General features: G+C 43.4%; 2 protein-coding genes across 2 annotated transcripts; one reads left to right on the forward strand and one right to left on the reverse strand.

Moving 5' to 3' along the window:
- Window positions 1–1,229: 1,229 nt before the first annotated feature.
- On the forward strand, window positions 1,230–18,742 carry LOC107194196 (reversion-inducing cysteine-rich protein with Kazal motifs). The gene is made up of 8 exons (XM_015583781.1): window positions 1,230–1,315; window positions 10,481–10,533; window positions 13,660–13,743; window positions 14,013–14,049; window positions 14,134–14,481; window positions 15,175–15,576; window positions 16,140–17,563; window positions 17,659–18,742. Exons 1-8 carry the CDS (start codon window positions 1,240–1,242, stop codon window positions 18,040–18,042), a joined length of 2,808 nt encoding a protein of 935 aa, XP_015439267.1. The 5' UTR covers window positions 1,230–1,239; the 3' UTR covers window positions 18,043–18,742.
- Window positions 18,228–22,655, reverse strand: LOC107194195 (probable ATP-dependent RNA helicase DDX46). The gene is made up of 7 exons (XM_015583779.1): window positions 22,506–22,655; window positions 22,155–22,367; window positions 21,837–21,984; window positions 21,436–21,750; window positions 21,030–21,357; window positions 19,840–20,962; window positions 18,228–19,765 (listed from the first exon to the last, which is right to left on the reverse strand). The coding sequence occupies exons 1-7, from the start codon at window positions 22,523–22,525 to the stop codon at window positions 18,811–18,813; spliced, it is 3,102 nt and encodes a 1,033-aa protein (XP_015439265.1). The 5' UTR covers window positions 22,526–22,655; the 3' UTR covers window positions 18,228–18,810.
- Window positions 22,656–24,009: the final 1,354 nt, after the last annotated feature.

Below are 24,009 nucleotides of genomic sequence, written 5' to 3' on the forward strand. Positions count from 1 at the left end.
TTAGGTGTACCAATAAGTAGTCTATTTTTTTTTTTTGTGAAACTATTCGTTTCGAAATAATTCAAATATATACCGTACTTTAACGACATTCCTTATTTGTTCCCGTCATTTTGACTGAACATGTTCTATGCTTAGTTTTAATAAATTTTAAATTAATGTTATATTTCTTTTTATTTTCATTCTTCAATTCTGTATTTTTTTCTATTGCAACTTCTTAATTTATGTCATGTACTGTTATGATTTCATATTACTTTTTAATTGTCATGTTAGCTTGTGAATTGTATGTATATAATAAATTGTGTTCATAATTATTGAAATTGATCCTTATTTTGAAATTTATGTCTAATAAAAATAAACGCTAGATAGATGCTAATTTTAATATTTTTTAGTAAAAATAAATGCTATGTTACATATATTCCTTCAAACCTATGTGCAAGCTTTCTTTAATCAATCCCGAAACGCTCCAAACACAAATTTTTCATTGGTCCGGAATAATTATAAGAATTCATCAACAAAACATGATGACTATAGAAATTTCGAGCAGTGTAGTTAATGAACAATTATTTTCTATCTAGAACACCATGGAACGGACAGAATTATGATAAGTTCGCACGCGCGAAATTCCTCCGTGGAATCTTGAGTACGGTAGTGTGTCGCGAGGATGAAACGGAAGAGAGAACGGAGCAAGAAATACGTGGGGCAAAAAAAAAAAAGGGACATACACGGAGAACCGTGTGTGGGTACAGCTCGAAGATGTCACAATAGCAGTTGCACTGCGTGACAACGCGCCACGCGTCTTTTCCCTCCTCCCACACGCAATCCCTCGGTCACTCTCTGTCCCACTGTCTCTTCCCCCCACTCTGTCACTTTCTCTCTCTCGTTCGTCCATTCGCCCGTTCTCCCAGTCCGTCTTCTTCTTCCTCTCGCTCACTAGACCGATGTAAAAAGCTTACCAAAGAGCCTCGAGCCCGCAAGTGCCACCGAAAGCTCCAGTCGCTCGCGGACCGCGCTCCACTGCGCTTCGTTTTCGCGCCGAGTTCCGTCACCTTCTTCCGCCGACATGCGAACGCACACGATCCTCTCTCGTTACACGTAGAATAGCCGTGGTATAGAGATATTATACGTATGCACTATTCAGTTCGACGTTTGAAATTTGTTCACGGAACGGCCAACGAACCGATGCGACCGGTGATCACGATTCAACCGGGGACCTGGTGAACGCCTACGGTGTTCGCAACGATGATGCTTGTCGGACTCCTGACGACGACGCTCGCGGTCCTCGTCGTTGGAAATCCCTTCCTCGATGCAGTGCAAGGTAATCTTTCCACCTGAAACAATTATGCGTGATATAATAGTTATGTGTCATAGAGGTCAATTCAGAATTTCTTGCATATTCTTACTTGGAAGAGGAAACTCAGTTCAGTACTTTTCCGAATAGTGTATCGATCCAAAAGCAACTGTAATGAAATTGTGAATAAATATTACATACTCTCGTATTAAAAATATGAGGTAATACAATGGATCTCGTGTCAGAGGTCAATTCAGAATTTCTTACATATTCTTACTTGTAAGAGGAAACTCAGTTTAGTACCATTTTGAATAGTGTCGCGATCCAAATTTCTGGATTTAAATTCTCTTCTTCAGTAGGTTGAAATTCTAGATCTTCTTAAGTCAGTCGAATCTTCTTCTAATGAAAACTGTAAATAAAACTTTCTTTCTCTCGGATTAAAATTATTCGATATTAAGTAGAAACCTACTTGTGTATTATACCGCTCGGTGGTTGCAATAACGACATAACTGAAAAATCACGATTTAGGGAAAACGAGTTTGAATATTCTGATCGGTATAAGTTTTCTAATAAAATAATTCTTCTTCTTGAGTGACTCGACATTTGGCAAACAATTATTTAATCTCACTGACAACTGTTCAAAGCTCAAAATAACGTTCTTAGATTATGTCGCTTTCCAGTATCGATTATTCGACTAAAATTCTATCCACTCTGGTTTACGAACAATCTGTATAATCTGTTGCAAGAAATTATCACATCTCCTTACATCAGGGAACCTCTCCTTTTCAATGCCGAGTCTTCGAACACTCATCGAGGATTTACCTTACTGCATCTGTGTCCTATCTATTAGTCGAATAAAATTCTTCCCTAACTCTGGTCCACGCTACAAATAATTCCCCTTCCCAATCCAATGCTGCATTCGCGAAAACTATTCCCAGAGACGACAGATTCGAAAAGATGAAAAGTGAAGATCGAGAAGTCGGGCACGTCTCGCCTCGAGGCGCCCGTCTAACCCTTCGCCGTACGAACAGCGCGCGATTATTTTTAAAATGCCCCGATGTCAACCGGCCGTTTCACGACGCGCCAAAATACAAGCACGGAGGACGGATTCATTGAACCCATTCCCATCCGCGGAATCTTTGTCATCGTGAGACGAGAGAAGATATCGACGACAAAACTTCTCTTCGGCCACATGTGCGCGCGGTTCTCTCTCTGCCTCTCGTTATATCCCCCCTCCCCCAAACGCCCCCGCTGGCGTGTTCCCTCCCTCGCTTTCTGCATTAATTCTCATGTCGCTTTTGTCAGTGTTTACGTTCCTTTTTTCTTCCAGCCTCTCTCTTCCGCTGTTCGATTCGCGCGGACGATCTTAATGCCGTCCCTTCTTCGACGTTATCGTCGCACTCGAGACGGAGGCTTGTTTATCGACGCTTCCGCGCGAACAGAACTTTGGTTCTCACGGCGATTCGTACGATGAGTAGCTTCGCTTTGCTTCCGGTACCTGGAACAAAAAGTAGAGAAGATTTTTGGATAAATAGTCGATCTCTGGATTGGAAGTTCTTCACCTAATTTTGACTCTTCTGATTAACCCTTTTACATATTTACATATTCATTTCACACTAAAACTAACAATAGAAAGATATAAACATAATTCTTAAAAACATAAAAAAATATAACGTCTACTCTGAAAGTTCTTCAGCTAATTTTCATCGTTCGAACTTTCTAGTTAAAGGAAGATAAATCTTCATCGTTGTAGTTAAAGGAAGATCGATCGAAAAAATAAATGGTGTAGTTTTTCTCTCTCAAAAAAAAAGACTCACCCCAAACGTCCCGTCAGCCGGTCTTTCCGATCTCTTTCAGAAATTTACACGGTGCACGTGCGTGTGAATGAGGTGTCGCTAACGGTCCTTCGCCTCTGGCTGGTCGACTCGCGCAATAAGAGGACAGAGAGCTACGAGCAGACCCATTCGCAGTCGCATATTCTCGCATAAGTATATTCGCGCGAGAGAGTCGAAGGTGATAACGTGTCGCGGTTTCTCTGGGCCTCTCACCTTCGCGCTGCACACTCTTCATGGCCCCTCTTCCTTGGTACTTGTTGCTGGTACTCGACAACGAACGAACAGTTCCGCGTTAATTGATCTTCGGTCACTCCCTCGTTTCCGTGAATCTTTCTTCCTGTACACCGACGAGCAAACTCGGCTTCCACTAGGGGAAAAAGTAACGTAAGAGAAAATTGGAAAGTTTGTCGAACAAAACAAAGGAAAACAAGTGACGTTGACATTGAAACCTAAGTTTGCATACTTTGGTCTTAATTTTTACTTTTATTTGATCGTTAATATATTCTTTTTCCGTCCCATAATAATTGCCGTAAAAAAATCTATAACCTATATAATTTTTTATGAAAATACTATTTTTTGTAACTAAATAAGAAATGGTTAACTTCTGTATCAACTACAGTTCCATAAGGCTCGTGTAAAACGAAATTTGTACAACGTTCCTTTTTCAATAATTTTATCGTTAACCTTGCGATCTTTTGGTATCAATAAAAAGTTGATGTTTTCAAAAATGTTACGTTAAATTTTCACCTAAATTTCTAATTACTACAAATTTACGTGAGCCACCTTAAATCACAAGTTAAAAGAACTCGTTCCTCGCTTAAAATAGGTCCATGAACGATCGCAAAATTTACTCATGAAGCCTTCGATCCTCTATCGTCCGTCACACTCGATCCCCTTATCGCAACCAAGAATGAATGTTAACGTTGTTCCGCACGCCGCTGGAACCAGCTCCGATATTTATGCCAATACAATGCTAATGCGCTAGACAAGCGGCAGCCGGGGCTATCTGCGCTATCGGGCGCGATCGAAAGGCGTCGATTCCGGTATGGAACGCCGTGTTCTGTTCCGATGTGTCCCTCGGTTTCGCGCGGTCGCTTATCTCTGTCGACGATATTACACGCCTAGATCACGTTGATCTAGAAAGTTGTCGCTCCTTAAGCTCGGTCGATAAATCCACGAAAAAAAGAACAAAAAGAAACTTTCGATCAGAATCGTTGGTAGCCGCGATAAAGCATCGTTAAGGTGTCATTTCAATTGTAGTAATTTTCTTGCGTTGATCGGCGAGTGTGGATCGTGAAATTAATGTACGAAGACAAATAGAAAGAGAGAGAAAAGGCTGGATCGTGAAATTAGTATATGAAGACAAATAGAGAGAGAGAGAGAAAGAGAGAAAAGGGTAGAGCGGAAGATGGGACCGATGAGAAAAGGGAAGGGACCGTTGTCCCGTTGGCTTCTGGGCGCCCAGCCGTTAATACGCGAAACCACGAGCGGATCATAGTAATTTTAACGGCCGTTCCGCCGCGCGTAAATCCTTTCTATCTCACGCGTGCATATAATTTCGCCTGTATTTCAGGTCTCGAGGAATCGGAACGTGAACGACCGACCGAGCGCCAGAGGTTGCGCAACCGATTTATGGCAACACTTTGGATACGCATCGATCGTGAGATTGATCTTGCTAATTAATTCGCAGCGTGCCAGTTCGCTTGCCCGCGCAAAATGAACGCCCGGGTACATTATTAATCGACGACGACGATGCGCTGTACCGATTATAACCATTTCCTATTAACCCCAATTCTCGTCTTCGTATGAAACTCATTAACAACAACCGGCCAGCGCAATGTCTGTTGAAATACAATAATGTCTCGATGAGTGCGACATACTTGGGCCACTTCGGAGTATTCATGGCAAAGGTTCTCAGCCTCTCATAAATTTTTCTTTTTACCTGAAGCCGAGCCTCTGCTTAGCTTCTGTTTACTCTGTTTTGATCCATTCCACGGGGGGACTCTTCTAGTGGTGGGAATAACGCCGTTGCTCGTGTCGCAGTCATCGAGGGCTCACTGTACTACGATGATCGAGCCGAGCATGAATTCAATGACCGTGTACAATAAATTCTGCAGCACGTATGTACGGTGTCCACGTTGTCTGGAGGGTACAAATCCTAAAATGGAAAGAAGAATTTACAAATTAGTGGAAAGAACAATAATTCGTTTTCCTTATTGTAAAGTGTGTTTTCGAATTTTGCAAATATCAACTGTATTCTAGTACAGGAGGTATGATTTCTAATCACGGAAGAATATTCTTTAGTTTAAAAATAATGAACGAGATTATCGGGACACCTCGAAGAAGGAAAGCAGTTTTGTCGAGTGAAAAGCACCATTCTTAAAACGTCCGACTTTAAGTGTTCGTTTCCATTAAAATACCCATTAAATTAATATTTTCATTTTTGGTACTAATTGACATTTAGGAAATAGCACACAATCAGTAGATATCGAAATGAGAAAGTTGACTTTTTAGAATAATCGGCCGGTAATGTTCAATTCGGACCACTGTGCGGCGTGGCTTCCAATCGGCAAGGGCCCTGACACGGTGCTGTACCACGTGCGTACGGAGACACGCGTGTAGTCCCGGGGCCTCTCTCGATACATGTTCAGCGACGTGTCGAGAAAGAGGGAAAGAGAGAGTGGTCAGATAAATAAACACATAAGACACCGTGACAGCTTCACGCTCGGATAAAAACATGTCGAGAGACACGTATCTCGATTCCCTTCTTTTCTGATCTTTACCCTCTCGCTCCATCCTTCTCCTTTCTACGATCGATCCTTCCTCTCATTCTCCATCGCCTTCGATCGCCGCGATTCCTTCTCCCTTGATCGTGCCCCCCTTTCCCCCTTCCATCCGTGAAACGATGCAACGTATATCCTCGATGTGGCTCGCTAAGTTTGATGGCTGTATTAATTAGACGTAATACAGTATCCTTGCCGGCTTCTTTCTACGCGTTTTCTCGGTGTCCAGTACAACTGTAAAATTAATAGTCCACAGATTTTATGCATTTATTGCTCGTAAAGCTCTGTGAAATACATACAACAAAAGACGAAACTTTTGACAATTGGAATACCCCTATTCTGACAAATTAAGTAAATATAAATAATTTCGCTTTTATACTTTTCCGAAACTGTTAGTTTTTCTTTCCTATAATATATCAAGTGTTGTTTTAGACAAGACATAAAGAATTGTGAAAGAAAATTTGAAAATGGGTACCTAGGTACCCGGTTGCCTACACAAGGGTTAAAGAAAGAAATTCTTAGTTCGATTTTTTTATATAAAAGCGATATGAAAAACGATTTTTCCCTCATTTTTTTTTACTATTCTAGTTCTCATTTTAAAAAAGACGTACTATCATGTCAACCCCTCTCAGCGTTTGTTATTTGAAAAAACGTACTACTACGTTTTCCGAATTCAAAGTGTTAAGGTCTCATCGTTCTGTACATTTGATGCGGTTTTTGCGAACGATACCCGGAAAATATGTATTTCTTCAGAAAAGTATGACGTAACGAGGTACCGACCGTGAGCATCCTTGTCACCGAAGGAAAAAAAATGTGCAACACGATCGGGCTAATTAGGGCAACAGGTTCAACGGATGGCGGACACTAATTGATCAATTGATTTCGACGATTGTACGGGATGTTTCTTGGAGCAATTAGGTGTCGGTACGTTCAAGAAACAGTTTCCGATCTGGAACAGAGAAAAGAAGATTGGTGGTTTCTTCGAACGCATACATTTTCCGATAGAATTTCAAAAGCGATTGGTAATTTCTTGGAACACGTAGATTTTGCGATAGAATTTCAAAAGCGATTGGTAATTTCTTGGAACACATAGATTTTGCGATAGAATTTCAAAAGCGATTGGCAATTTCTTGGAACCGTAGAATGACACCGCGAGGTCCCTGAAGGTCCCAAAAATATTTAAATTGATATTGCAGTGAAATGTAAAAAATGTTAATCGAAACGTATCCCCAAAATGTAATCCTAGTTCTCTATAAAAATGGTCAGAAACGTCCGCACGAGATATCGAGATGATCCAAGTTTCAAATTCGTAGAAGTTTTTCCAACTTACTCTGGCTTATTTCGCATATGGCGGATAGAGATTATTACCGCGGGGCGTGGGAGAATTGTGCGATTTTTACGAGGGCAACAACGGTGGATGTCACCATTCGCGCGCAGCTGCGAGAGCGCAATCCACGGGCCTTCTTTTATATGCAACTATACACATATCGTCGTGCATTCCCCCACCCACACGGTGTCGGGAATGTTTCGCGCGTAAAATAAAATCTGTAGTAAATTAAACGCCAACATAAATTCCGTCAAAAGCACCATTATAATTTCAGTAATGGTAAAATACTAAATCTGCAATCCGTCATTTTGACGGGTTTAATAGCTCTACTGTGAAACGCAGCAGTCTCCTAAAAAAAGAAACAGTAAGGTATTCGTATCTTCGCGCAGAGACAAGGCGTGCGCTTCTTTGAATCGAAGCGTATATAATAAAATCGAAGAAACATTGGTATTTCTTTACGCTAAATTTACGCACACTGTCCGTCTGTGCCCTCTTCCCTCCGTGTCGACGACAAACGCTTCTAAATTCGAGCCGAAAGTGTTTCTGCTCCAGGATTTCGACTCGTACCGTTTCAGAGCAGCACGTTCAAAGAGACGAACGGACGTTGCGGTCGTTCCATTTTCCACGACGGATAAAATTAAGGGGACTTCGCCACTTAGATCGGGGTGGAAGTCGAATGCTCCGTAAACGACGGGCCTGGCTATTTTTGTGTCGTCCGCGAGAGAAGTCCACGCAGTCCCTGGTTACGTTTCCAGCTTGCCGCCGCGAATCTCACGATTCTATGGGGTTTTCGCGGTGGACTCTTCGGACTATTTTCTTTCGTAAAAGAACCGACGAAATGGACTACGTGGCGCTGAAACAATTATAATAAGAAAATAACAGAACTACCAAAAAATATAATACAAAAAATAATCGTATACATTCGGACGTTTGAACTACCAACGTTAGATGTATGCTATAATTAAAACGTATAATATACAGGGTGGACACCGAAACGCGATCAGATTAGATTATTCTACTGCTAGCTTTTAGATCGAAAATTTCTTTAGTCAGTATATTATTCAAGAAGACCTTTATGATGATTGTACCAAATTTTGTTGTTGACTCTTTTTTTCTGGAATTTTCAAGGTCACCTTCAGTCTTTTTATAAATGAACCTTATAACTTTTTTACATCAATCTTTTAACGAATACTTAGACGAATTCGAGAAGCATCAGAACAAATATTTTTTTAGTTTACAATTTTCTAACATGAACATGTTATATTTCCGTAACATACAAAATAAGAAATCTGAAATCCATCGTTTTACCAGTTACGGTAGTTCCACTATTAAAATAATCACATATTTTATGATTGGGGAACATTCGAAACCCCAAGATATATTTTAAGCGAAGCGAGTAGATCACATCCTCTCAGTACCTTCTTTGAAACCGATATCCAACCAAGCGGTTCCTCTCCCCTAAAACACAAGGTGCATCTTGTCGTCCTCCAACTGTACAAATGTTTGCCCTGTAAAAACGGAAGGAACTTTTTGCCGTGTACAGCTATCATTACAACTCAAGAATCGAAAGAATAAGAATATGGTGAACCGTGGAACGATAAAGGCAGACTGTCCACGATGACGATATTAAGTATACATATACAACACGCTACACGAGGCCGAGTCACGCAGAGAGACACAGTCAGCCATAATTTGTGTCTGACTGGTATCTATTAACGTAATTGTAACACGCTTCGAGAACCCTCCCCTGCCCCTGTCTCCGTGGGCATCCTGCGTCTCGCTCACGCCGATGGTGGATCGTTTATTGTGGCCGTGCATTCACCGATTTCGGTCCCCGTTGAAAAGCCAGTTTGACCGGGCCCGCATATTATGCCCCGTGAAGTCGTAAAAGATCACTTACGCGACGAGAGGATTCCCCTGGACGATGAATATATGTATATACGATGCCACCGCATGTTCACATTCCCACGTGATCATTTTTAATAAAGGGAATTTTCCACAGGAAGAATAATGTAATTCGGAGGAAGATGCCAAACAACAATAATTTAGAACTTATTCGGTAGATAGTAGCAAAATGGTATCTACGAGTTCATTTATTATGTCCCGTACTAGAATATTGCTTGGTATTTATTTTAACCTCCAATATACGCGTGTCTCGAACAAGATTATTATTGTAATGTGCGTAAGAATTTTTTGCTCTCGCCTGATATTTCGTATTTTAATAAAATAAAAAACGTGTTATTTCAAGGGTTAACATTTAATTTTTGTTAATTTGGTAGTGTCCATTTCATAGTGTATTGTTTAAGTAACAAATGACGTTGGTTGGTTTCATAGAAATATATGTATGAAATTTGTTATGCATTTAATAAGAAACCTTAGGCATCATTCCCCGAATTACCTTACACGTGAACGCCCGTCGTGGAGGCAGAATCGATGGAAAAATTTTGCTCTAGTATCCTACGAAAGACTCTTCGTCTCCTTTGTCTCAATTGATCCGAATTTGCTACTTGAACTGGCGAACATCCGCAGGAAGTGTACAATCAGCCTTTCAGAAATTCGGATCCTGAAGACCGTTTCCTCGTAGCAAAGACTCTTCGACATCTGCAATACAACATAACGGTTCAGTTTCATTTGCAGTTAACCAATTAAATAAAGGCACTCTGCAATTGTCGTTTGTGAATATTCTCTACGGGGTTGAGTCACGAGTAACTTCCGTCGCATGTGACGGAAGTGTTCTACGTGGCAATTAAACGAAATAACAGACATTGTATTTAACAGGAATAAAAGAAGTATCAGATGATGTTCGGTGTACAATGTGTTGTATATAGAATTATAGAGTAAATAATTGCATCTATTCTACTAGTAAAATAATCTAAGCTGATCACATTTCGTGGTCCACCCTGTATATATGAACAAATATAAAACATTTGTACATTTTCTACCACATTTTCCAATCGTCTTCCGCGATCTGAAGGGAGGATGTCTGAATGATGGTCGGTAGAGGGTACTTGAGTTTTGACGTGTCTCACGTACCCTCATCCGGCTCCCATAAAACCTGGTCCTTTCTCTTTCTGTGCGACTGACGTAACGCAGGACACGCGTCTGTTTCTTGTCCAGAGAAAACCAGAGAAAGGAACCTCTCTCGAAAATCACCGTGTCCTCTGCCACGGGACACTCTGGTCCAGCCATGTGTTTTCGCGTCTCACCCGAAAAACGACCTAAAGTATCGGTGTATTATTTGTTCCAGAGATGTCATGCTGTTCTTTGGCGGCCGGATCTTGTCGCAGTGTCTGCTCCAAGGTATGCTTCCCATCCATCTACAACACTTGAACGAACCACCCATTAGAAAAGCACATGGGTACTCGAGCGTATTGAAAAGTTACTCGAACGACAGCTTGAAATATAGTATAATACAGCATTCTTGAGATGAAAAATATTCAGGCAGTTAAACTTATTAAATATTGATATTTTTCAATTTCTTGATTCCTATTCAAATAACTTTCGCGCCATTGGTTAGAAATATTCATTTACTGGTTGAAGTTCATTCATTGGTATTTGTTCTTTTTAATTCAGTTAATCACGGTTTTCCAATTTTTCAAATCGAAATCTATATGCCACAAAAAGGTATAGACCTTAAAAATCTCATTTGCACGTGTCGAGTATTTATTGGTATTATTGTCATTTAAAATTTCACTTTTATATTTACAAAATCTCGTAGGTGTTCATTCATTGCCGCGTTTACTAAACAAGCGTATGAACTGCTAAATTTTAATTCTGGACCACCGTGTGTCGCTTCAATATAATCCACAAAAAAAAAAACCAAGATCCAATTACAATGAAACCATATTCCGCTCGAACTGTTCGAACAGCGTGGGTGTATCGTTAACCGATTAATCGGACTAGCGTTGTCCCTGGCCGGATTAACGATCGTTCTCCAACCGTAATCTATTAATTATACGCGGCGAAGATCTCCGTGGGAATTTCAAAAAGACAATTTCGAGTGGAGGGGGAGGGGTGAAGGAATATAATTTTCGCCGAGGCGACGTTGCGAGCGCGATATCGCACCGCTGATAAATATCGGTGGCCCGACCCCGGGGACGATAAAAGGGTACAAAATATGCCGTGTCCACGGATATATTAGGATCTCCCCGCGGGGATAAAAAGGAAACTTGTAGCCAGACGAGGATGGACGGAGGGGAAAAGGTGAAAGAAGAAAAAAAGAGGAGAAAAAGACGAAGAAGAAGAAGAAGAAGAGAGGAAGCACGGTGGTTTTCGGACAGGGGCCCCTCGGCCACGGAGCGACGTGGGGTTGCACGCGTGGTTGTAGCTTCTTTAAAAGTGGTTGCAACGGGGGACCTCCCCCCCGTTTCGAGATAATATCGGAGACACTGGGGCCCGCTGAGAGATTTACGCGGGACCCCCTCCCTGGGGGGGCAACCGTGGTAGGCTCATTCATACGCAAATATTACGAATTGACGCACTCGACTCCCGAGAAAACGGGCCACGGTTATCAATGATATCGTGTTTCCCTGGGCGATTTATAGCCGCGAATTCGCCTCCAGACTTCCAATTTCTCATCTAGGAGAGCCCGTTCGTTTTCTCTAGGTGATTCTCTATTCGAGAGGATAGTCAGGGTGGTCCCAACGGGGTCGATAAACGGTGTCCGAATTGATAATCTTCGTCGAGTATCAGGCCCCTTTTTAACGGTCGCGACTGTTATCAGAGAAGTGGTATCGACACGGACCACCCTGTATATATTGCTGGGTGCTCGCGAAGAGGCAGCCCACGTATGATATACGTTCCTTGACCAATATTTCATGTGTCCCACCGCGACGGTGTCGGTGGAATGGTGATGCACGACACAAGTCTGAGGTGTAGAAGCAGCTCGAGAAAGATGGGCCCACGGTCGTCCTGACTACCGATGAGCCACACACTGGGCCCCCTTTTGTGAATTCAGAGGCGAAGTCACCGGATACGCTACGTGCGACACTGGCTAGCGTCGTTGGAATACAGTGATCACATTTTTTTTCTCCAATTTCCATATTGTAGATTTTGTAAATATTTACCATAAGGGTATTATTTACAATAATATCTTCGATTTCGATCATTCTTGTATGTGTTGTTAAGAAACTTATTTTGATAATAACTTTTTTACAAACGACGACCCCCCATTGAAACATTCACATAAAAATCATCGAAATCGGAGGTGAATCCCACATTGTATGTAAATATTTACCGTAAATTTCAGTTCGTAATGCAACTACGATGATCAATGTGACAACTACGGCATCGAAGATAATGGTTCTCGGTTTTACATCCCGATGAGAATGTTCGACTGTTTACCGTGAGCAATTTTCGCGAGAAAAATGCACCCCTTCAAAATGGCGACGAGGTACGGCCATAACGCATACCTCCAAGAATATACCGTGACAGAAATACGTGCGTCGTCTGCGTGATTCGCTATCGTTTACGCCCTTAACGTTTGCAACAGTTCGACGGAAAAAGCTATCAGCACCTCCGCCATTGCTATTTTCATCTTTACGTCTATTCGTCGCGACCAAATATTATTCTGCAATGTAAATATTTGCGACTCGACTTAAAAGCTTCCCTGCGTCATCGAACCTGATTCATACCTCGATATGCGGCGTTTCCTAATTCTGGGCCCTGTCATTTTGAAAAATTAATCATCCCTGACTTTGACCTATGTATCCTAACGAACAAACTTGGCTTCCGCTAGGGAAAAAAGAAGGACTTGGTAAATTTAAATCAAAGGTTTATCTTGGTAAATTAAAGTTAGAAAATGTTATAAATGCCTGCACATCCGTAGTCTACTCACTAGCTCTACTGATATTTAAATCCTCATTCAGCGCATCTTTAGATGTCTATTGGTGCGTTAAAATTACTTGAAATCGATCACAAAAAAAAAAATCGAAGTCCCATACTCTGACCCAGGCTACGCTCAAGACCTAACAGGACCCACCGCACGCTGGCCAATGGGATGCTCGTAACTCGCGACCGTGACGAGAGTACGAAATGGTCCCCGTCACGTCCTCGCGATGGACGCTGATTGAATCGAGAATGAACCTCTAAACGGCTCTTGCCAGTCGATATATTCGTACGATCTATTGTCATTCAGCGATGAACAACAGGAAATCGTGGAAAGGCCGATGGTGTGTAACCTACGTATGTGTGTGTCCTTGATTTTTAATAAAAACTCTCGCGCATTACACCTCGCCATTCGGAGCGGATCGTGGAAACTCCCATCGGTCGAGAGACACAGCTGCGTCGTTTTTTTTTCCCTTTCCTTTGATCTTGTCACCTTTTCCATAGATCCTCGTGGGCCAAAAGACGATGGTGGTTCGTTCGAGATAAAAAAAAAAGGAAAATGAAAAGTAGAAAGTGAAAAAAATTACTCATCCCTTTCAGATCTCTCTGGTCACACTGGGCGCGGACTCGGAGGCAAGGGAGAACGCGACACAACGGCTGCAGGAGTTCTGTTCCCTCGAGCTGGTAAGCCGTCTTTTAATCGATCCTTTTAATCCGTACTCGATACCCGAACACAGGATCGTAGTTCGCGCGAAATCGTCAGAGATCCGCCGACACAATGCCTTTCAAGCGGTTCGAAGAAAAGAGACAGGGGCCAGTTGAATGGGGGTGTTCGCGTTACAAGAGACTCTTGGCGATACCTTAGATTCATACTCAGTTTTCACGATTTATCTGGATATATTCCCTATTGCCATCAACTTCTTCCACTTCTTTTTTTTTTCTTCTTCTTTCAGACGGAATTCTGGGGCTGCGCCAATTCGACTTTAAACGGTGAGAGCCTCTGAACACGTATCGCTTCGCTTTAGGCCGTTTCGCCACTGGGAACGTTGTTTTTTTAATTATTATCTATTGTAGAGGTCAGAAAACATGGTAATTGGACGGGAAGGGGTTGCTGTTACCTGGCGGTGAATCCCACCTGTCGATCCGCGTGCGCTCTGTCCGGATCTAGAAGACATCTGAACGATTCCTGCAGACCGAGCGACGAGCCCGAGTTTTTCTCGTGTCTGGAAAAGCGCGAGGATGCAGAACATTGCTGCAGCAACGTGTCAAACGACACGTGCAGATCCATATGTCGGGATCTGTTCTACAAACCCGGGAAAATTTCGAATCTGAAGCTGTACAGCAGCAAGGGTTGCTTCCATCAGGTACCAAAGTGCTTGAAGAACGTGGCCGAGGTGAAACACGCGGAGGATCCTAAACAACGTATGTAAAAATTAATTCTTTAAATGTTTTATTTTATTTTGAAAATGTACACTTGTCTGCTTAATTATTTTTAAGGTATGACAAGTATAGTTGACGAAAGCAGCGTAAATTCTAATAAAGTAACAAAATTGCTCTTGTACACTCGCGAGCAAACTCGGCTTCCGCTAAGGATAAAAGTGACGTAGAAAAGGGCCTCCTACCACTTGGTACATTTATTTCATGTACCAAAATAAATATTAAAGCCAATGTTAATTTGGCATACCTTTCCGTAACTCCTAAGATCAAGTGATAGGAAGCCCTTCCTCTACACCACGTTTTCTCCTAGCGGAAGCCGAATTTTCAGAGTAATACTTGTATGATTTCTTTTTTTTTCGTAAAATATTCTAAAATGTGTTAAAATTACAAATATCATTTCTGTTTTACCTAAATTTGACTATAAATAACAAATGCTAATTTTTTTGCTTAATGACGAGTATAGTTACAGAATTTTTGTTTGACAATAGATGGCGCTCAAGTCGGAAGAGTAATTTTGTTATTTAATTAGAAATTTACTCTGACTTTGTCGAGTATACTCACTAAACAAAAAAAATGTCACCTTTCCATAACGAGCATAGTCGACATAAACATCGAGCGGGTTAAGAAGGAATTTTGTATTCTGTTTGCAACACTACACGTGTTCCCTTCTACAAACAGATTTACATTGTTGCAACGAAGCCACCACACCAGCTTGCTTGGATACCTGCAAACGGATTCTTCGTACCGCGACAACCGATCAAGAGATTATGGACGCCCTGACGGAGAAATGTAAGCCGGTGTTGCCTCAGTCGCCGTTTTGGAGTTGTCTACTTAAATCCGGATCTGCGAAACCAGCTAGGCTACCGCTGGACGCGGGAAAATTGTCCTGTTGCACGAAAGCAACGAAACCATCGTGTCAGAATTTATGTTGGAGGGCGTTTCAGGCTGACTGGGAATCCGCTTGGGTTCAGCTGGACACCGAATGCCTGTCCTCGAGCTTAGAGGGCGAGCTGAGAAGGTGTCTGGAGGACACCGAGGAGCCCTGCGAGATGGGCTGCTCGGGACTGTCCTATTGCGCTCGTACTCCAGTCCCACTATAGTAATGGGCGATAACGATATTTCGAATATCGATACTTTTCAATACTTTCTCTATTCTTGCTTAAGCCCAGCTGTAGCGATGGGCGATACAGTACCGATTTTCGAATATCGATACTTTTCAATACTTTCTCAGGCCGCGCTGTAGCGATGGGCGATATTGTATCGATACTTCGCGAACATAGATACTTTTCAATTCAAATGTGGATATTTAATGTGACATATTCCAATATTGATATTTAACCCATAAACCTCAAAATTTCGATGCAATCGCTGCATTTGCGGTAACGTAAAGGATCGTAAGGAAAATGGACCAATTGTGATCTTCCCATAAAGTTTGCGATTGGTCGATTTCTTCTTCACACTGTCGCTGGGTCCTCGGCAGTGACAAGAAGTCCCCAGATGTAACGCTAACTGTTTAATGACATTTAGCCCAGTGATAGATCTTGAAATTCTGAAGTCAATAATATTTGTTTCAGTCGCATATAACCATTAGTTTACGAAATATTTCATGTTCAGAGTCGACGACCTTTGGAATACTCATCGAGAATTCACTGTACCCCGCTATGTTCCTTATTGTTCATTCCTCGCCCCTAGAACATGCTCAGCAGTGGCAGACGAGGCAGCCAAATGGGAGGCCGACCACTGGGCCAGAGGTGGATTCGTTCGAGGTTTAGGCGTACCAGTCCGTGCAGCTGCGTCTTGTCCGCCGGCAACATTGCGGGCGGCTGCGTGTCTATTGCAGTTAAAACCCTGCGAAGCCAGAATTCACGAGACCAGACTCTGCCGAGAGGACTGTCTGGAGTTGATGGCAAGTTGCGTGGACTGGACGGCGATTACTGGGCCTCACACCGCGCACACCCTCTGCGCAAAACTGTCACCACCAAGATCAGACTCTCCGTGTGTTTCTTTGAGGCCGTTCCTGGAGGAGCCGCAGGATAACGAGTCGGTGATCCACCTCGAGGAGGACATCATGACACCGTGCAAAAGCAATCCTTGCGCCCTGGGCGAGATCTGCGAGGTGCTCCCGTACGGTCGACAGGTCTACCGTTGTGTACCAGGTTGTACCTTGGGTGAAATGTCGAAGCAATTAGTACCAGTCGGCTCCTGGGTCCAGATCCCTCGGTACGATCAACAGGGCTGCCTACGGATCTGCCAATGTACCCTGCGCGGTCTAGAAAAGTGTCGTACCTTGAACTGCAACAAGCTCAACTCCTGCTGGGTGCACGATCGTCTGATCGCTCACAAAGCTAACTTCTATCTGGAATGCAACCCGTGTCATTGCTTCGAGGGCGAGTTCACGTGTTCGAAACGAAGCTGCAGCGAGGTACGAATCCCTTCGTTGCCATGCGACTGTCCGCCCCATTACGTTCCTGTCTGCGGACGGTTGGGCTTCACGTTCGCCTCCGGTTGCCTGGCGAAGTGCGCCGAGCTGTCGCCGAACGAGGTCGAGTTCGGTAGCTGCTCGTCACGCGACCCATGCGCGTCGAATCCTTGCGACAGTACCGAAAGGTGCATCCGTAGGATCAGGATATGCCTGTCCAGGCTGCACAAGCCTTGTCGTCAATACGAATGCGTTCCTCTGGACTGTGATCCACGGGACGAGTCTGGTGGGCCGGTTTGCGACAAGGAGAACCGTCAACATCGATCAGCCTGTGCCATGATCCGAGCTGGCGCCAGTTTGGGCTACCTGGGACGTTGCTTGGAGGGATGCAGCTTGAGAGGCCCAGTGTGCGGCATCAACGGCGAGGTGTACACTAACGAGTGCGTCGCCTGGGCGGAGAGGACAGTGGTCGACTACTTTGGACCTTGCATGGCCATTGGATTGATCGGTGATCTAGCCTTGCCACGTTGCCCCGATCTGGTCGAGTGTCCGAAACTGATAGAGCCCTATTGCGTCGGCGTCACTCCGCCAGGTGCCTGTTGTCCCGTCTGCGGAGGAGCGGCTAAACTGTTCTACTCGAAGAAACAGGTACACGCACAATGTTCTTCGCCAACGGTGCTGTCTCGAGAAACATTCGAATGGTACAAATATTTTATTTAATTTTTGTTTTATCGGTTTTACAGGTGGACAGAATATATTACATAATGGACGAAGACGCGGACAAGGATTCCGTCACCCTGGACGCCCTGTTGACCGCTCTGGAAAGGCAGATTCAGGTGGCGCAGTGCGCTCTTCGGGGGATGATGACGCCCGATCGTGATATATTCGTCATCGTGCAACCCACGTCCAAGAGGCCCTCGGCCCTCCAGCTGCGGGCCTGCGTGACCGAGACCGAGAAATTAGTTACCAGAATATTGGAGAGGAGTCCTAGAATCGCGGCCGAGGTTCCTCTGGGCGCGCTCACCAGAGCGGAGATCGCTCATAATTACATATCCTGTGCCATCACTGTTGGAGGATGCCTCGTGAACATCTTTCTCGGGCTCGTTGTTCATACGATCTTCTCGTGAGGACTGGAACGGAGAGAGAGAAAGAGAGAAAAAGATAGGAAAATGAAAATTGTCACTGGTTGCGGCATAGATCATTGATTCGAGGCGCGACTACCGCAACGAGAGACGATACAGAAGATCTCTTTGATCGTATTTTCGAAAGGTGCTAAGCATTTCGTTTACCTACAGGCGTCGTCCGTCGCGACGACGCCGATTTCATGACTGTGATTCTTCTAGTGCCTACGTAATATACATGGAAAGAATATAATATTGTATTTTCGTCGATGTTTTCATATTGCCAAAGAAATGGGAGCAGGTGGAACGTGTACAAAAAAAAAAAGGATGATCGCTCGTCTACTTTCGAGTGGTCACGCTGGGTTTGTAAATAAAGTCCCTCCTAACTTATGGTTACCAAACAACGTGTCCGCCGTGTCTCCCGCTGTATTCTTCGCAGATAGTCGATCGAAAATACTCCCGGCGGCTTTGTTTGAAATTTCACGGTGCTGAACACAGAGCGGAATAACCTTTATCGATCCCGATAACCCGAATCGTCGCAGACAGGGTTAGTTCGCGGGAAAATTTCGGATCGCTCGTAGAAAGATTATTGGCAGGATCGATACTTCCGTAAGCGTTAAGTATACTTCGTTATTGTACCGTTAAATAGAAAGTGTTTTGTATAGTCATTTGTAAGTTTAATAATAAATCTCTAATTTTACTCGTACGCAGTTCAGTGAAAATCAGAGTACTGTAGTGCGTAAGATACCATGTACAACGGAAATGTAAGTTCTTTTACAACACTTTGTATCGACCGCGGGATGCAGTGTGCGCGCCCGATGCTTGTAACTTGATCAGCTCTTCCTTGATCAGTCGCGAGACCTCAGCCTTGGCCTTGCTGACCGCTAGTTCGCTGGTGGACTCGATTGCGAGGTATAACTTCCTTTCCCCTTCTGGCGGAGCCTTGCCAGGTGCTATGTAAGTTCCTCTAACGGTAAGACCAGCCTCGGAGTACTCCGAGATCTGCGCCAATGCTTCTTTGCTGGTGACTCGCCATCTGGCCTGCTGCGGGAAGTCGTTGATCTCTAATTCTTCCTCGTATTTGCGGAAGGTCTGTTCACCGGCCTCAGCATCGCTCTCCACAAGGTCTTCCTCCCGCGGCTGGTAGTTCAACTTGGTGTTCAACTTCGCAGCCAGCTGTTCGGCGACCGTTTTCGCTGTAATGAGATTGGTAGGTCCAGCTCCCTTGAGGATAGCTTCGGCGGCCTGTTGAGTCGCGCCCTTCGCCTCAGCGCCCAAGTTCTTGGCTATGTTGATCTTGGACGCCAATCGTCGGGCCAGTTCTAATTTATCGGTAGCGCTGGGTACAGGTTGGCCAGGAACAGCGATATTAGTAGCGGACGGCCTGGCTATCTCCCGTACGGTTCTCTTTGGTGCTAACATGCTCTCTATCTGTTGATCTATGTCGTTTTCTATATCCTCATCGTCGGAATCCTGCAGTCCCAACGCTGCTTTCTGGAACTTCTTCTTCTCGTTCGCCAATGCCGCCTCCGATTCGTCGAATTTGAATCCTTTACCGCTGAAACCACCTCCTGTGTGAACCTTCTTACCATCCGCGGCTTGTCTGGCTTTGTAACCTTCCCAAAGCTGACGCAATGGTTCTGGAACAACAACACTGGCCAATTCGTGTGCACGAAGAATATCGCCGGCATAGCGTTCCTGTTCCGATGTGATGAACGTGTATGCGTATCTGTAAAGAGGAAGATAATTTTTACAATCTTTCAGAGTACAAATTCCGTAGGCTTTGTTAAGATAGAAACTTACCCTTTATTTCCAGCTCTTCCCGTTCTCCCACACCTGTGCACGTAATCCTCGTAATGATTCGGACAATCGTAGTTTACCACGAGCACTAGATGCTTCACGTCTAGACCTCTTGCGGCGACAGAAGTGGCAACCAACAGTTTCGTTCTACCAGCTTTGAAATCCAATATAGTCGAATCCCTGTCACATTGATCAATTCCGCCATGCAGGGACATACAAGAGTAGGAAGCTTTCATAAGATCCTTCAGTAGAGTGTCAGCGTTCTCCTGCTTATCGACGAATATTATGATGGAACCTTTGTCTTGATAATGTCCAAGTATCTCTAATAGCTTGTAGAACTTCTGATCCTCTTCAAGGACTATCACGTGCTGCTCGACATCCTTGCAAACAATCGATCGTCCTCCAACCTGAACTTCCACGGGTCTAGTCAAAATTCTTCTAGCCAGAGCTTCCATTTGTCTAGGGAATGTCGCGCTGAAAAGTACAGTTTGTCGATCCGGTCGAACGTTCTCCATGATCCTCATCACCTGAGGCTCGAAACCCATGTCGAACATTCTATCCGCCTCGTCGAGCACTACGTAGGTCACTCTACGTAAATTCGTCACCCTGCCACTGTTCGCTGCAAGCATATCGATCATTCTGCCAGGTGTGCAAACAATTATTTCAGCACCTCTCTTCAATTCTGCTATTTGTTCGGATATACCGGTTCCACCATAGACGCAGACATGTGACAAACCTAGAGACTTCGTGAACTTCTTCGAGTCTCTGCCAATCTGCATACATAATTCTCTAGTGGGCGTCATAATTAACGCAATTGGACCGTCACCATCTGCTAGTGGAGGCTGATCAAGTATATGTCTAAACATTGGTAGTAAAAAGGCTAACGTTTTTCCACTTCCGGTCTTTGCTATGCCTATTAAATCGCGACCAGACATGATCGCCGGAATGGCTTGACATTGAATAGGTGTCGGCTTCTCATAACCTAGTTTCTTCAACACTTCTAATTCTTTCTTCGTCACGCCACATTGAGCCCATGATTTGATTGGTTTGGGGCAACCCTTTCCTTTCACGCGGATACCTTCCAGTTCTTCTTTATATGCATCCACTTCTTCCGATGTCATTCTCGCTGGAAATATAGAAAATGTGAGTAAACAACGTACCGGATGTGCGATGTAGTAATATGAAAAACATACCAATTTCAGGTACTTCAACGTAAAATGATTTTCTAAATGGTTGATACTCGGTCGTCGCATGATCTACTTTGGCTAGCTCCCGTTTTTGTTTGTTTGCGATACCGGCAGCAGTTTCGTGCAAATTTTCTCCTTCCTCTTCACTAGAATATTCTAGACCATCTTGATTCTGTTCTATTAATTCTCCTTTCTGTTTCTGTACTTTCTTTTTGGCTACACCTGTTACTATAACAACGCCTCCACTCTGAGTACATCCTGTACTTGTACCATTATTTGCATTCTTTGAACCTTTATTGTCGAGTTTATTCACCTTTCGAACTTCTTCTTGAACCTATTTCAAATGTACTTTTAATTAAACGCTCCTGTTAATAATTGATGTAATAATAAACACGAAATATTGCGAATATACCTCTGCCATGAAAGCATCCAAAGGATCAACTTCCTCTTCCTCATCCTTAGCTTCTTCCTTAATTTCCTCAACTTCTTCTTTATTATCCCCTTCTTCTTTGACTTCCTTGTTGCAATTGTGAACAACAGGAGTCTCTTCGTCACTGTCATCTTCGAGGGACCATTTTTTCATAGGTAGCTGAAGGTTTGCTAAAATGGATGCCTTACCATCTTTCTTGGTTGCCTCCAGCTCTTTCTTTTTTCTTTCCGCCCGCCACCTTTCTATTCTTTCTCTTCTCTTTTGCATTTCCAGTTCTAATCTTTTCTGTTCCTCCTCCTGAAACGGAGCACAAAACAATTCAAAGTTAGAAAATTGAAGAAAAGTACTCGGGTAACTCACACTAATTGCACGCAATTGATTACCTTGTCCAATTTAGTATGATCAAATGGCAATTCATCGCTGTCACCCTTTTCCTTCTCTTTGCGCTCTCTTGATCTTGATCTATTCGAACGATCTTTGCCTGAACGTGAAGACTTTGAGCCTGTAAGACGCTTTTCTTTACTGTCTCCACTAGCATACCGAAAACAATCAATAATGTGAACCCATTACTTCATTATTACAAGCATCGCATTAAGAACTTCTAATAGAAGATGTACAGAAATTCTTCTACCGCAACAGTTTGATACAACTCAGAAAATCAGTAAATAGCTACATCATAGTGACTAATAATTGTAATATACCATTTCCTGTCACGATCTCTGTCTCTTTCAGACCGGTCTCTTCTGTCACTCCTGTCTCTGTCTCTCTCTCTAGAACGACTTCTTCTTTCTCTATGTCGCCCCTTGTCCCTATCCCTGTCCCTGTCTCTGCTCCTAGATCGCCGCCGTTTTTTCTCCGGTGTGGCTGACCGAGATCTCGATCTCGACCTCGACCGACGTCTGTGATGTCTATCCCTAAACAAAAAAAAACGGTGAAATTCAAATGCTTGCGTGTCGCTAACACGATGAAAGGTACGTCGAACAATTATTTAAACGACAATTAATTGTGCAGAGTTAACCTAGATATATCGCTGAATCACATTGCTCACTTACTTGTCGCTACTTCGAACCATGACCAGTAATACTAGTCAAGCACGAATAACTGTCGTTTTACAATTAGACGCCTGTATCACGGGCGCATGTATATCGCTCTTTCTCTCTTAATTTTATATCGCAATACACGATGCAACAGCTTTCGTTTACAAACGCAAAGCCAATTTACTGTCGCTTTGCTAGTGCTGGCATCGATAGATAGATGACAGCAACCATAAATTAATAAAGTGCATCTTCACTATCGACCTTCGATAATACAGATTCCGTTCTTATCCGCTTGTTTGACTTCCGGTACCACTCCACAACCGGTTTTCGAAACAACTTACGTTACACCTACAAAATAATATTGATTTACCTGAAATTTAACTACGAATTTTAGTAAGAAACATAGGAAAAATGATAGCTCGAATTCCAGGTTCGCCAAAACTATAACCATTCAATTCATTCAATCAACTCTACTTAATATTACAAAAACCAAGAAACTATTTTTCATTGACTTCGTGATGAATTAAGATGCCAAATATATGTCGACACGTCGAATAATTGACGTAGAAATCAGTGATTCAGGTCGAGCAACAGATAGATGAAATTCAATAGCAAGCAGTCCAAAATTTATAGAGGATCGCCCAGCCAGTACTTGGATTCCTATTGTGCACACGATGAGTGCCAAGAAGAACTGTTGAACGTTCCTCAGGGAATCGTCCCGGAGAACTCGTACGCCATTTAGTATTCCGCTGGCGAAATTATTCGTCGTCGTCTGCGTGGGATATTTAGCAGAGGAGACACGGTATCGGCTCGGAAATCTCGTTGTCCTGGGAAAAACCGAAGCCTTACGATATGTACGAGGCATAACAAGCGAATGACTAGTCATTTTTATCGCAGGCACGAACACCACACACGCCTCTGTACAAAGAACCGGGGACAGAATCGATCCTGGATTCTGTGCTCGTTCGTTTTCCGTTTGGGATTCAATAGGAACGATTTGGAAATGTTTTACAGTTACCAACGACCGATCCTCACCGTCCATTTCGTAGGCCGAAATTCTTGCTTATCAGTCCAGTTTAGTCTCTCTCTCTCTCGATTCGAAAATGTGTTCAGGGCGTGTAGGACACGGTCACGGCGTTCACCTGTCGCGTGCTCGGCTACACCTGCTCAAAAGTAACTTTCCTTTGCGTCCACAACATCTGTCCGCTTCGAGTTTCGCCCGGTACGATTGGCAGATGCAACAAGTTAACCGTTCGAGAATGTTCGTTTAACCCGCCTAGTCGCGTTCCCGCGTATGCTCCAAAAACGGGGCAGATGAACATTTGGGTTCGTTTGAGGGTCGAAACTTGAACGGGCCAACCGTCGTACAGTGATGCGACATTCTAAAAACGTGTGCAAAAATTCGGTTACTATAGAAACGTAATTTTGAACAAAATAATGCGGTAATATTGAAATACATCGATCGTAGATTATACTATTACTATTTAAAAAAGCTGACATCAAACACAACTACGGTATT

The sequence above is a fragment of the Dufourea novaeangliae genome, unplaced genomic scaffold, assembly GCF_001272555.1.
Source record: "Dufourea novaeangliae isolate 0120121106 unplaced genomic scaffold, ASM127255v1 scaffold21, whole genome shotgun sequence".
Classification (NCBI taxonomy): domain Eukaryota; kingdom Metazoa; phylum Arthropoda; class Insecta; order Hymenoptera; family Halictidae; genus Dufourea; species Dufourea novaeangliae.